Source organism: Cynocephalus volans, chromosome 17, assembly GCF_027409185.1.
Source record: "Cynocephalus volans isolate mCynVol1 chromosome 17, mCynVol1.pri, whole genome shotgun sequence".
Taxonomy (NCBI): domain Eukaryota; kingdom Metazoa; phylum Chordata; class Mammalia; order Dermoptera; family Cynocephalidae; genus Cynocephalus; species Cynocephalus volans.
This window is the reverse complement of record NC_084476.1, coordinates 19,505,523-19,520,711: the sequence shown is the minus strand read 5'-3', so window position 1 is coordinate 19,520,711 and position 15,189 is coordinate 19,505,523. Positions and strand designations below refer to the sequence as shown.

Genomic DNA, 15,189 nt, shown 5'->3' with positions numbered 1-15,189 from the left:
CCTGGGATCAAAGCCAGCTTCCTCTTGCTGTTACTTCAGCCGCTGGTCTGCAGACGTTTTTTTCTTCTTCTTCTAACTTCCTCTCCTGTGACGGGGAGATAAATATTAGAGAAACAGAAGTCCAGAATGCTAAGGCTGCCACTCTCACTTCCTCTTGCCCTTTAACTCATAACTGCTTTGAATACATTAATTGCTGTGGGGCACCGATCCAGGAGAGAAGGTACAAGCACCTCGGAGACTCTGCCCGGCCAGGTGGTTACCGGGCGTCACGTTTTCACACGGCCGCTGCTGGTCACAGAAAATGCCAGGATGATGCCTCCCTCACGCCTGGCTGGGACTCTGATCCCAGCCATGGCCTTCCTCTCCTGCCTGAGGCCCGAAAGCTGGGAGCCCTGCGTGGAGGTACGTGGTTGGGGTCAGCTGATCTCCTGCGAGCGAGCTTTCCCTTGCTTCTGAAAAAATGCTCCCTGCCCAGGACTTCCCACTGAGTGCCCTGGTTAGTTTATTTTGCAAAAAGGAGTTAAAGATGTGAGAAGCCACAGGCACTAAATCACTCATTGTTGCAGGGCATTGACAGGAAGCCAAGGACTTTTGAGTGCTAATAGGTGCTTTAGGTTACACAGACCTGTTCAAAATTTCTGTTCTGTGACATCCCGGCTGTGTGACATTGCAGAAGTTATTAAACCTCTCTGAGATTAGTTTTCACATCTATAAGAGAATTAATAATGCTGTGCACCTCACTAGAGAGTTGTAAGAAGCCTGCTTCACTGTCATTTCTTTTCGCTGGTGGTTTGTACACTCTGTTTTAAGCGCTCTGCCCCTTTCAATATCAGGAAGAAGATGGCTTTTCTTGTCTTTCACAAAAGAACTTTCTAAATGGATTTCAGACTTCTGTACCAGTCATTTAGTTTGTTCCAGAGAAAATTAATAAAATAAAATAAAAAAAATAATAATAAAATAAAATAAAATAATGAAATAAAATAAAATAAGATGGAAAAGAAAAAGAGAGACAAAAAAGAGATAAAGAGAGAGACAAACAGGGAAGAAAAAGAGAGAGAGAACCATGAAAAATGTCAGCTAGTGAATGATTTCTTTCTAAGTGGAATACCAGCGAGCTGGTTGGTTTTCTCATTTACGATGAATCTCTTTTGTTTTTCCCCTGCATGGACTTCCCAGTTGCTTTAGAAATCCATGATAGAATTGAGCAGCTAAGAAAATGATTTAGGGTGATGCAGGGTCAGAAAACTCAAGAGAAACCTAGCTAACTGGAGTTCTGAAGTTGAGAACATGGGAGAAAATAGCACTTTAATATGTGATAAAGATAATTTATTATCTCAAATTCCCTGCCCACAGTCCTACTCCTTGTCCTCCTCTCCATGTCCCTCCTGCCGTTAATAGATCCTCCAATCTGGGTCACCCTGGGATAAAACTACAGCCACCCTTGACTTCCTCCTTTCCCCATGCACCTGATGCTGTCAATTCCTAGATCCTGACCATTTCCTCATGTCCTCTCAGTGCCACCCTAGGGCAGCCCTCATTCCCTAACCTTGATGCTTATTTAATCCATTCTGTATACCTTTGTTTGTTATCTGTTGTTCTTTTCCTAGGCTTGGATATAACAAATTACTCTTCTTACAAAAACTTCTGATAGCGCTCCATTGCCAATAGAGCAGTTTCCTACCACAGGGCCTTTGTACTGACTATTTCCTTTACCTGAAATGCTTTTCTCCTAGATCAGTGCTGCCCAATGGCAGTATTATGTGAGCCACATACGTACTTTTAAATTTTCTAGTAGTCACATTAAAAAATTAAAAAGAAATAAGTTAATTTAATTTTGATAATATTTTTATTTAACCCAATATATTTGAAATATTATTTGAAAATGTTTTCTATAAATACATATATTGTGTGCTATTAATATATGTGTATTAATAGTACTATTAATAAGATTTTGATTTTTTTTTTTTGGTGCTAAGGCTATGAACCTTAGAATATATTTTACATGCACCACACATTTCAGTTTAGACTTTCCACATTTCTCATGCTCAAGAGCTGTGTGGGGCTGTGTGTGGCTGCCGTACTTGACAATGCAGCTCTAGTCATTTTCATGGCTTATGTTTTCACTTCATTCAGATCTCTGCTTAAATATCTCCACCTCAGGGCAGTCTTCCTTGATTGTCCCATGGCGAGCTCTCCAGCCCCTGCTTTTTCACCTCTTATCCTCTTATATATGCCTTAGTTTTTCCATAGTTCATCATTAGGTATTTTTGTTTATTTGTTCATTGCCTGTCTTTCCCTTTGGAATGGAACCTGTAGGAAGGCAGCAGCATCACTAGTTTTATTTATCACTCTACTCCCAGTGTCTAGCACATAGTAGCTGCTCAATTTGTATGTATTAAGTGATTGAAAGGATTGCTGCAGGACAAAGCCTGAGGCCCTCCTGATTTGGCTGTGACTTCCCCTCTGGCCTAGGTTTCACTACTTTCTCCATTCGTCAGCTGATCTGAATTCGTTTTCCACCCCTCCCTTGATCAAGCTGTTCTCTTCCTATGAAATGTAGTTGTTCCGCTTTCCATGTATCCAAATCTTACTCATCTTTCAAGACCTATCTTGAGATCTTCCTTTTCTAGGAAGCCTTCCCTGGATTCAGAATTGATCTCTAATTTCTCTGAACCAGAGGACGTATTTTCCAAGACTGTTTTATGGTTCTTTTAGACAGCTAGTTTTGCTTCTATTTTTTTTTTGATAGTTTTTTAAAAATTGAAACATAATTGATTATACATATTTGTGGTATACAGATTTGAGTATCAATACCTGTGTACAATATATGGTGACCAAATTGGGATAATTAATATACTCATGTTTACAAAACATAACTGATCTTTGTGATCTTAACCAATTTCTTGCTAACCCCAGTTCCCCTCCCCTGTCCCACCTCTAATAACGACACTTCTATTCTCTTTTTTTCAGACGTTCAACATATTATTGTGATTGTTGTTTGTCTGTTTCTTTCTATCTATTTCTTTCTTCCTTTAGCTCCCCTTATGACTGAGGACATGCAGTATTTCTCTTTCTGTGTCTGGCTCATGTCACTTAACATAATTTTCTCTAAGTTTATCTATGTTCCTGTGAATGGCAGAATCTTATTCCTTTTGGGGGCAGAGTAGTATTCCAATGACTATATATACAGTATTTTCTTTATCAAATTGTTTGTCGATGGGCATTAGGTTGGCTCCAACTCTTGGCTATTGTAAATAGATCTGTAATAAACATGGGAGTGCAAGTATCCCTTTGACATGATGATTTCCATTCCTTTGGATGTATACCCAGTGGTGGGATTGCTGGATCATATGGCACTTCTCTCTCTAGTTGTCTGAGGAAACTCCATACTGTTTTCCATAATGGTTGTACTAATTTACAGTCCCACCAACAGTTATTCTTACTCTAGACTGAGTTCATTGAAGTTTGGAGCCATATCATGTTTGTCTTTGTATTGCTCATAGAGCTTAGAAGAAAATGCCTATAATTTGGGTTTAAGCAAACGTCCATTCAATCAGTTATTCATTTATTTAACAAACATTTGTTGAGTGTCAAGTATTTGCCAGGTACCATTCTGAGTGCTGGAGACTAAGCAGCAAGCAAAACCATCAAAGCTTACAATCCACTGCAGGAGATGAACAATACATAGGAAACAATCACATAGACAACATAAAGTTGGATGGCAAAACATCATGTGAAGGAAAATAAAAGATAGTGAAAGAGGGGTGCCTGACAACATCATTCTCTATTAACTGGTATTGTGTTCAAGGCTCCTGTAACAGGTAACATTTAAGCAGACATGCAAATGAAGTGAGGACCTGAAAATATGAACTCTGTGACTTTGTGCATATTATTTCATCTCTCTGAATTTCTATTTCCTTCATCTCTAAAAGGTTTATTTGAAGATTAAGTTAAAGTATATAATGCTGGCATATGGTGAAGGATTAATAATCACTAATAATAATTAATGTTAACATTTATTGATCATTTACACTATAGTATGCTTTGAGATAAGCTCTTTAAATAACTTATCTCATTTAATCCTTTAAACAGATTCTATTGGTTTTAAACAACCGAAACCAAAAATTAGCTAGCTTAAGAAAGGAATTTTGTTGAAGGAAATCAGAGAATTTAGAAATTAAGTAGGAGGTTAGACAATGAGGCTTACAAAAAAATGGAGGAAAGTAGGATAGAAACCAGCGCAGGAACCAGGGAAGCATAAAGCACTTGATCTGATTAGCTAAGTTCCGCAACTGGAATCCATGCACTCCAAAGATTTCCACCCCTGACCCCACTTCTATATCTCTTTGCTCGTAGGTCAATGAGCGAAGGGAGAAAATGCAATTGTCAAAAATTGGGCTACAGCGAGGGAAGTTCTGGGCATCTTGACTGGTGGTCTTTTCAAGTTGTACACAATGTGGGGATAGGGGTGGAGGTAGAATGATATTGGATATTTTATTACCTGTATTTTACATATGATAAGATGAGGTTCACTGAGGATGAAAAAAGAGACTGCCCCAAATCACACAGAAGAGGTGGTACGAAACCCAGAGCTTTTGGACCCTAGCGCCTCAGCCCTTCACCACGTGATGCCATTGCTCCTTGCTAAATGTTGCTATTGTTAAAGGTTAGAACATTGAGTACATAGAAGGTGCTTTTTCCTTCCTAATTTGGAGTAAATCATTTTATAAGTATGAAATGAGTGGATAAATGAATAAATGAATGAATTAAGGTATGAATAAATGGATAGAAAGATGGATGGATGAAAGAAGGTTGACTGGGTCCTGAGGGGAGTTGGAGGTGCCTGCAGTAAGACACCACATTTAATGTGTGATCATTGCAGGTGGTTCCTAACAGTACTTACCAATGCGTGGACCTGAATCTCTACAAAATCCCTGGTAACATCCCTTCCTCAACCAAGAACCTGGACCTGAGCTTTAACCCCCTGAAGCGCTTAGGCAGCCATAGCTTCGCCAACTTCACAGAACTGCAAGTGCTGGATTTATCCAGGTAATGAATGAGCTTTTACATACTGCACATGGTGAGATGTTCATTGTTGTATGATTTCATTCTTGAGCCAGAAAGCCTAGCTAGTGGAGTCTCACCTTCATTCACTTATTTATTTATTCAACAAATGTCTTACTTGCTATGTAACTTTGGGCAAGCCACCTTCATTCTCCTTCATTCTTCTTCAGTCTCAGTTTTCTCATCTGTACAATGGGCAGTTGGACGAGACAATTTCTAAGGAGAATTTCACCTTTGGATTTTTTTTTTTTTAATTCAGGAAAGAAAATTAACTTAAAGTCTTTCATCAGCAGATGTGAATTGGCCACTTGCTATATGTTGTACACTCTTGCTAGAAAACTAGAATATATTGATCTATAACATACCGCCGCTGTTATTAAAAAGGGCGTATATCCTCTTGAAAGTGTTAATATGTTTAAGTCCTGGGCGTGATGCTAGGCACATAGTAAACATTCAATACATGGTAACTAATTCAGACTTTTTAGGTTTTGAAACTGAGATAAGGATGGTGATATATAACAGTAGGTGATAAACTGTGTTCAAACTAGAGATAGCAAATTGTGTTGTACAGAAGAGAAGTCTCCTCTGTGGTTGGTAGGTGGTCAAAAAAGATTTTGTGAACTGAGTGGGATTCCGATAATGTCTGCAATATTGAAAGTGGGGCAGAGGATAAGAAATTAGGAAGAGACAAGTAACCCAAAGAGAAAGATGTCAAGATCAAGAAAAACATCAGCTGTGGGCAGGGAACAGTGACTAAGATTTTTTTCCTTAATGCAGGGAAGAATATCATTCAATGGGGCAGGGAAAGTTATAATTTTTTTTGGAGGGAACTGAATACTAAAAGGGTTCTCATTATCAGAGGCCTTCTTAAAAAACTGAACTAAATAATAGACCATATTCTCTATAATGGTTTGTGAAAAATGCGGAAACATTATATGTATATTTTCATTATAGAAATTCTTAATAAAGACTAAGGCCATAGTATGAAAATCCTTTTCAAAGCAGACATTTCTGTAGAAGAGTGAGCATCTGATGTTTTGTACTCTAACTTGAACACTGATAGAGTATAACAAACAAAGAATGGCACATTTTAAAGGTAGTAGCATAGAGCCCTGTGGGAGTTAGAGGACCTGAGCCAAGTCCTCCTTCAACATTTCTAACCATGTGACCTGAGGCATGTCATTTCATCTCCCTGAGTCTCAGTTTTCATATCTGTTAAATGGAAATAACAAAACTTAACCCACAGGGTTAAATGTAGTAATGAATACCAACATGTTATAAATAAATAAATAAATAAATAAATAAATAAATATATATATATATATATATATAAAATTTTATAAAGTATATTTTGTAAGTATTAAATATTATTATTATAGCATTTAATTTTGTTCTAAATTTCAGTTTTCTGAGTAAGAAATTTGTCAAGAACCATATTGAATTAGACCCAACACTCCTCACTTTTAAAACAAGAACTAGTTTCTCATCAAACAATGTTCCTGGGCTGGTTAGTTATCTCAGTTGTTTAGAGCATGTTGTTATAACACCAAGATCAAGAGTTCAAATTCCTGTACCAGCCAACTGCCAAACAAAACAAAACAAATGCTCCTTATAATTCATCTTCTATCCATCATATATCCAAGGAGCTTTCCTCAGCGGCCTTAAATATGTGCATAGAGAGAAGCCGGCTTCCCCTCTGGTTAGCCCATAGGAAATTCTGAATTAGGGCAAGAACGCAATAGCACAATAAATATCCTTTGCCTTTTCATACAGTGTTCACATACAGTAACACAACTAGTCCTTTAAGAATGTTTTGTGATAGACCAGGCAGAACGTTTTTTTTTTGTCCATAAAGAATTCTCTCTCTCTCTCTCTCTCTCTCTCACAAATGAGGAAACAGGCTTGAAGAGTTTAACTTACTTGTTTATATTCACATAGCTTGTGGGCAGCTGTAGTGGATTGAATTATGTTCCCCCAAAACTCCCTGAAGCTTAAAATGTGTCCCTCAAGTTTTATGTATTCGAAACTTAACCCCCAGTGTGATTGCTAAGAGGGTGTGAAATCCTATTATGGTAATTGAAAGGTGGAGCCTTAAAGAGGTGATTGGATTGTAGGACTGTGCAGTAGTGAATGGATTAAAAATGGGGGTCAGGGGCCTGGTTCTGAGGGTTTTAAAAAGAAGAGGAGAGTCTGTTTCTTGCTCTCTCTGCTCTCTCTGCTTCCACCATCTTGCAATGTGAGACCCCTGCGTCACTTTCACCATCACCAGATGGACTTTAGACTTCCCAGCCTCAGGAACTGCAAGCAATAAATATCATTTTTCTTTATAAATCAGGGATTTTGTTATAAGCAACAAAAACAGACTAATATAGCAGCAAACCAGAGATTCAGGTTTGCCTTTCCTTCTTCCAAGTTAAATCCTCTCCTTGTCTTAACACTATACTTCTCTAAAGCTGAAAGCCCTGTGTAATGAGACAGAGACATGAGACACAAAGCAAGACATTTCCAGTTATGCCTACTGGATACAGCAATAAATACATAAGATTATGGGCTATGAAATTATGTAACTGAATAAAAAGAACTTGAGAAATAATTGAGTTCAGCTGCCTCATTTAAAAATGTGATAACTGAAGCCCAGAGAAGAAAAGGGACTCCCAGAATTACATGGAAAGAGAGGACGGCAGAGGTACAAATACTCAGCTGTCTTCTCCCTTTTCTGGAGTTCTTTCTACTGCACTCAGTACCCTCTATATCCAGTTACCAATAAATACAAAAGGTTGCGCTAAAGTGCTTTTGTTATCCATGGACCTCTTGAAAGGGATAGGACATTTGGGGAACATCGTAAATGTAACTCAGGTTGGATTAGCAAAGAACTTATTTGCAAATCATAACTGACATGCACTTGCAATGCTAACAGGAGTTTATCATTGGCTTGCTCTTGGCTGCATAAGAGCTCTGCCTCTAGTACATCTCTATGAACATTGTATGTAGCATGACATCCATTTCTCTTGGGATAAAATTCAAAACCCTTTATCTGGCCTGTAATCCTCTGCCTTATTTAGAACCTCCTTTCTCCACATCCCTATCTCATACCCCTCCAATTCCCTCTCTGTATTCCAGCCATGGAAGCTGTTTCTCATGGTACCTACTTATATTATGGCTGCTGCCTACCTTACAGCTTTTTATCTGCTGTTTACTTCACCTTCTTTTTTCTTTAACTCCTACTCATCTTTTAAATTTCAACTTCAGCATTCTCAGAGAAGCCTGCTTTGATCCCCCTAGTTTAGATCAGTTCCCTTTATGCAAACTCATAGTACACTTTTTTTTCTTCCACAAAATCCATTCCTATCACCAATTACCTATGTTTACCTGTGATAATGACAACATTCAAGTATCTATCATATATGCAGAACTTTTCATAAGCATTAAGAATATGCATGACACATATATGTAATTTTTTATATCTTTGAAACTAGCATTCATCAGTCACTTATCATGGCTAACAAGTAGCAACTACCCACATCATCTGTACCAATCAGATGTAGAAACACAATTAGGTGTGGCAGGAAGTGGGTAAACATGATCTAAGGGTATTATGTACTCTATCAACCACACAATCTTTATGTGCCCTAATTATTGATCTTTAACTGATTTCCTTACGATGGATTTGTTGTCTTTGCTTAGCATATGTGCCTTGTGTGACAAAAAGAATTTATCATTGTGGCCAATATGATGAGACTGAATCTGCAGGACTCCTTATTTGTCACACCATCATCCTCTGTCCTGCTTGATGTCTTGCCTATTCACAATCATATCGCCCATCACACCTGAATGACAAGCTAGATGACTGGGATTGTTATTCTATTTGGGGTTTTTATTTAGCGGAAATATTATAAAATCTGTATCTCTTTTCCTTATAGGTGTGAAATTCATATGATTGAAGATGATGCATATCAGGGCCTTAACCACCTCTCCACCTTGGTATTGACGGGGAACCCCATCCAGAGTTTAGCCTCGGGAGCCTTTTCTGGACTATCAAGTTTGCAGAGGCTGGTGGTTGTGGAGATAAACTTAGCCACTCTAGAGAACTTCCCCATCGGACATCTCAAAACCTTGAAAGAGCTTAATGTGGCTCACAATCTTATCCATTCTTTCAAGCTACCCAAATATTTTTCTAACTTGCCCATCCTGGAGCACTTGGACCTTTCTAAAAACAGGATTCAAAATATTTATCGTAAAGACTTGCAGGTTCTACATGAAATGCCCCTACTCAACCTCTCTTTAGACCTGTCCCTGAACCCAATAGACTTTATCCAACCTGGTGCTTTTAAGGAAATTAAGCTTCATGCACTGACTTTGAGAAGTAATTTTAATAGTACAAATGTAATGAAAATTTGTATTCAAGGTCTGGCTGGCTTAGAAGTCCATCGGTTAGTTCTGGGAGAATTTAAAAATGAAAGGGAAGTGGAAGATTTTGAAAAATCTGCCCTGGAGGGACTGTGCAATTTGATCATTAAAGAATTCCGGTTAGCATTCTTAGATACATCCCAGGATAATATTATTGACTTATTTAATTGTTTGGCAAATGTTTCTGCCATTTCTCTGGTGAGTCTGAATTTTGACAGGCTAGAAGGCATACCTAAAAATTTCAGATGGGAATCTTTAGAATTGGTTAATTGTCAATTGAAAAAGTTTCCCACTTTGGAGCACATTTCTCTCAAAAGGTTTATTTTCACTGCCAACAGAGGTGGGGACACCTTTGCAGAACTTCACCTACCAAATCTTGAGATTTTAGATCTCAGTAGAAATGGCTTGAGTTTCAAGGGTTGTTGTTCTTATGCTGTTTTAAACACAGCCAAACTGAAGCATTTAGATCTGAGCTTCAATGGTATTATTTCCATGAGTTCAAATTTCCTGGGCTTAGAACAACTAGAATATCTGGACTTCCGGCATTCCACTTTGAAACAGAGCAGTGATTTTCCAGTGTTTCTATCACTCAACAACCTCGTTTACCTTGACATTTCTTATACGCACACTCGAGTTGTTTTCCACGGCATCTTTGATGGTTTAATCAATCTTCAAATCTTGAAAATGGCTGGCAATTCTTTCCAGGACAACTTCCTTCCAAATATCTTCACAAAGCTGACTAACTTGACCTTCCTGGACCTCTCGGAGTGTCTACTGGAACAGGTGTCCCAGGGAGCATTTGACTCACTCCCCAGACTGCAGTTACTAAATATGAGTCACAACAACCTCTTGTCATTGGATATACGTCCTTATAAACATCTGTACTCCCTCCGGGTCCTGGATTGCAGTTTCAATCGCATAGTGGCTTCCAAAGGACAAGAACCACAGCATCTTCCGCATAGTCTAGCTCTCTTAAATCTTACTGAGAATAACTTTGCTTGTGCCTGTGAACACCAGAGCTTTCTGCAGTGGGTCAAAGACCAGAGGCAGCTCTTGGTGGAAGTTGAACAAATGGTATGTTCGACACCTTCGGATATGAAGGACATGCCTGTGCTGGCTTTTAGGAATGCCACCTGTCACATGAGCAAGACCATTATTAGTGTGTCAGTGCTCAGTGTGCTTGTGGTATCTGTTGTAGTAGCTCTAGTCTATAAGTTCTATTTTCACCTGATGCTTCTTGCAGGCTGCAAAAAGTACAGTAGAGGGGAAAGCATCTATGATGCCTTTGTTATTTACTCGAGTCAGGATGAGGACTGGGTGAGGAATGAGCTCGTAAAAAATTTAGAAGAAGGGGTGCCCCCCTTTCATCTCTGCCTTCACTACAGAGACTTTATTCCAGGTGTGGCCATCGCCGCCAACATCATCCAGGAAGGTTTCCACAAAAGCCGGAAGGTTATTGTCGTCGTGTCCCAGCACTTCATACAGAGCCGCTGGTGTATCTTTGAGTATGAGATTGCTCAGACCTGGCAGTTCCTGAGCAGTCGCTCTGGCATCATCTTCATTGTTCTGCAGAAAGTGGAAAAGTCCCTGCTGCGGCAGCAGGTGGAGCTGTATCGTCTTCTCAGCAGGAACACTTACCTGGAGTGGGAGGACAATGTACTGTGGCGGCCCATCTTCTGGAGACGACTGAGAAAAGCTCTGTTGGATGGTAAAGCAAGGAGTCCAGAAGGAAAAGTGGATTCAGAAAACAGCCAGTAAGAAGCAACAACTTCCCCCTGAGGAGGAAAAAGCTGTGCGGTGCTTCTTGTCCAACTGGACCCAACACTTGTTCATTTAACAAGTATTAAATGCTGCACTGCACCAGGCATTATGCTAAGGGCGAGTGATTCAGTAGTGCACAAGATACACAACAGTACTGCTGATCTCATGGAGTTTACAGAGCAGAGGGAATAAATGCTATGCTAAAATATGGAATCTTTCTAGATGGATATGTCAATCAACTCAGCCAAGGGTTCATGATAAAGTCAGTTCAACTCTTATCTCATCAAATGGAATAGAATTTAGAGACTGGGTCCCAGTGAGAGCATAAAGGGATATTATTCTCCTCCTGAGTCTTTTGAATGTAAACCACATCATGTATTGCATTTTAGCCATCTTAAAACAGTTTTGGTAATTTCAGCTGAACTGGGTATTTGCTCACCTTTCCCTTTTCTATTGAGCAGAATTTAAATTCTACTTGATGAGTCAGGAGGCGTCTGACCCAGGATCCCCCTTCCATTTTAAGTCAATTTTCTTACAAAGGCTAAAGTCTTGTAACTAATTCCTAAGGAAACCTTTTTAACACATGCTCAGAAATATCTTGGTCGTTCCTTAGTATGTTCTATTTATTAACTAATAATCCCTGATGCATTTTTTTATATAAATCCAGTTCTCATTTTTCAGGTCTTGTCTATAAACTGACATCATAAATACGGTTGTTAGAGACATGCTCGAAATTTTCATATTTAACCACTATTTTTCAAACAAGTATGTAAAATACACTCTATCACTTTGTCACCTGATGGCATTCTAAAATTATTACCTACTAAATTATGACCATCATAGAGGCAGCATTAAAAATAATTGAGTTGAAAGGGGCACTTTTAAAAATAGGGGGGTGAAAAGTCTAACTTCCTTATCTCATATTGCACAATTTGGGCTAGAGGCAGGAAAAGAAATGGGATGACCCCAGGAGGTCACTTTTTCTTCATGATTCCAGAAATATATGGGCTGATATAGCTGGGGTGACCGCCTGAAATGAGTTGCAGCAGAAGTTCCTTCTCAGAATGAGTGTCGTTTGATGGAATGGTGAATCCCTTTGAGGGGACATAGAGGGCTGGGAGCCCTCCCTCCCTACTGCCAGGAGACATGCTTGTGAAACAATTCAAGGTGGGGAGTACACGCTGCTGCTTCCTGTTGGGCATCACTCCTTGACCACAGCTAGGAAAGAGTGGATGTTATCACTGAGAAAGCAAAGTGCCCAGGGTTAATGGGGCTTGTGGTAAGGGGATTCTTAGAAAAACACAGTCACCCAATTCCCCAGAAATGGTACATTCCGAGAAAGAGCAATCAAGACATCATCAGGAAAATGCAAATCAAAATCACAATGAGACATCACCACACACCAGTTAGATAGAAGGCCTGATATATATCTCAAGACAAGTGTTGTTGAGGATGTGGAGAGATTGGACTCCTCCTAGACTGTTCACTGTTGGTAGGAATGTAAAATGCTATAGCCATTAGGGAAAGTAGTATGGAAGTTCCTGAAAAAATTTTAAAAAGGCTCTCTTCATGTCATTCTAAAATTATTACCTACTAAGTTATGTCCATCATAGAGGCAGGAATTGATCTGTCTATCATATGATACAACAATCCCACTTTTGGGTATTTACTCAAAAGAATTGAAATCAGAATTTCAAAAAGATATCTGCAATCCCATGTTTGTTGCAGTACTATTTGCAACAACCAAGTCATAGAACTAACCCAAATGTGCACTGACAGATAAATGGATAAAGAAAATGTGCTATATTCATACAATGGGACATCATTCAGCCTTAAAAAGGGAATCCTGCTATGTTGGTCTGTTTCCGTTGCTTATAACAGAGTTCCTGAAAGTGGGTAATTTATGAAGAAATGAAATTTATTTCTTACAATTTTAAAACTAGGAAGTCCGCAGTCCAGGTGGTGCATCTGGTGAGGACCTTCTTCCATGGTGATGCAGGTTGTCCCATGATAAATATGGTCTGAACTATAGTGAGCTAAGCTTCTCTTTTGCCTTCCTTATAAAGCCATCATAATCATGCCCATGACCAGCCATTAAACCATCAATGGATTAATCCATTTATGAGGGTATAGTCCTCACAATCTAATCAACTCTTAAAAGCCCAACCTTCCAATTACTATAATAGGATTTCCCAACCTTTTTAACACTGTTACAATGGAGATTAAGTTCCCAATACATGAACTTTTGGGGGACACATCTAACCCATAGCACCTGCCATATGTGACAACATGGATGAACCTGGAGGCCATTATGCTAAGTGCAACAAGCCAGTCACAGAAGGACAAATACTGCCTGATTCCACAGATAAGAGGTACTAAAGTAGTCAAACTTGTAGAAACAGAGAAGAGAACAGTGACTATCAGGAGCCAGGAGATAGGGGAAACTGAGGGAACGGGGAGTTGTTGTTCAATTGGTGTAAAGTTACAGTTGTGCAAAATAAATTAGTCCTAAAGGTCTACCATACAGCATAGTGCCTATAATAAACTATACTGTATTATACACTTAAAAATTTGTAAGAGGGCAGATCTCATGATAAATGTCCTTAATACACACACACACACACACACACACACACACACACACACACACACACACACTCTCTCACTCACTCACACACAAATTAAAAAAAAAAAACCACAAAGGGACACAGGAAACCTTTGGAAGTGATGGATATATATATTACCTTGATTGTTGTGATGGTTTCACAGGTATATGCATACGTCTGAGCTCATCTAATTGTATACGTTAAATATGTGCAGTTGTTTCTATATTAATCATACCTCAATGAAGTTGTAAAAGAGAAAAGAGAAGAAAATCCAGTTGTTAAAATTGGAAATATGACTACACTCAGGAATATGTTTGCAACTGTTTTGAAGTGTATTAGGTTTAGCATGGGGTAGCTGCACATGCCTGAGTGTGTTTCTGTGTCTCACATGCTAGTGAAAGTAGATGTATACATTTGTGAATGTGCCTCTACGTGCTCCTGCTGGTGTTTGTGAATGGGAGAGCATGTGGGTTTGTGTGATCAAACCTGCATGGAACAGAGTGTGATTGTATTCCATGGGGAATACGTGCATGTGATGTGGATGTCTATGGCTGTTCGAGAAAGGTTCTCTACTCTTGTGTTTGTACATGATTGCTTACCCACAAATGTCTGCTTTTGTTTCTGAGTATGCTTGAAAGTGTGTGAATTTATGTATGTTCATGCTGTATTACTTGTGTTCTTATCTAAGTACACATTCTGCAAATGTGTGTTAGTTCAAGCAAATATACAAGGACACTTCAAAAAGTTCATGGAAAAATAGAATTAGGAGATACTACAAATTGTTCCATGAACTTTTTGAAGTACCCTCATGAAAGGAGTTTCCTATAGACAAGGTTAACATTGGCTTCCTTCCTGTCAGTCGTCTGTCCCAGATGAGAATTCTGGAAATTGCAGGTGAGGTGGACAAGAAGGGAAATAAATGTTATGGACAGAAATACACGGGGGAGAACAAGGAAAGTCAGGCCAGGATTGGCTCTTTTTAGCTATTTAAACCCTCTGGATGAAAGAGAGATGAAGGGTGGATTAGAGAGAAATTAATACTAATTAGAATGCCTTAAGTTTTTCTAATACCCTACGACTTGAAACACAGTCACACAACTATAACCATATTTGAATCTCTTATTAGCCAGGTGAGGTAGCAGATCAAGAATTAATTTTCCTGTTTCACTGATGTGAAACCTGAAGTTCAATGATGTAAATTGTAAGCAAGTGGCCAGTCCTGAACCTGGGCTTCCAGCCCACTCAGGGAAGCTTGTTTTCTACCACACCCCATTGCTTTGTGCTTAAAGTTGGCAAAACGAGAAGTGAAACTCCTGCTGTTCTCTGTGTGGTTAACACTAGACAAGGGTTT

The 15,189-nt window shown here is 39.0% G+C and overlaps 1 protein-coding gene across 2 annotated transcripts; it reads left to right on the top strand.

Moving 5' to 3' along the window:
- The first annotated feature begins 309 nt into the window (after positions 1–309).
- TLR4 (toll like receptor 4) lies at positions 310–11,344 on the top strand. Of its 2 annotated transcripts, none has more exons than XM_063082329.1 (3): positions 310–396; positions 4,883–5,049; positions 8,985–11,344. In XM_063082329.1, the coding sequence occupies exons 1-3, from the start codon at positions 310–312 to the stop codon at positions 11,227–11,229; spliced, it is 2,499 nt and encodes an 832-aa protein (XP_062938399.1). In that variant the 3' UTR covers positions 11,230–11,344. The 2 variants fall into 2 exon arrangements, with proteins under 2 accessions (XP_062938399.1, XP_062938398.1); XM_063082328.1 differs by having other exon boundaries at positions 310–402.
- The last annotated feature ends 3,845 nt before the right edge of the window (positions 11,345–15,189 follow it).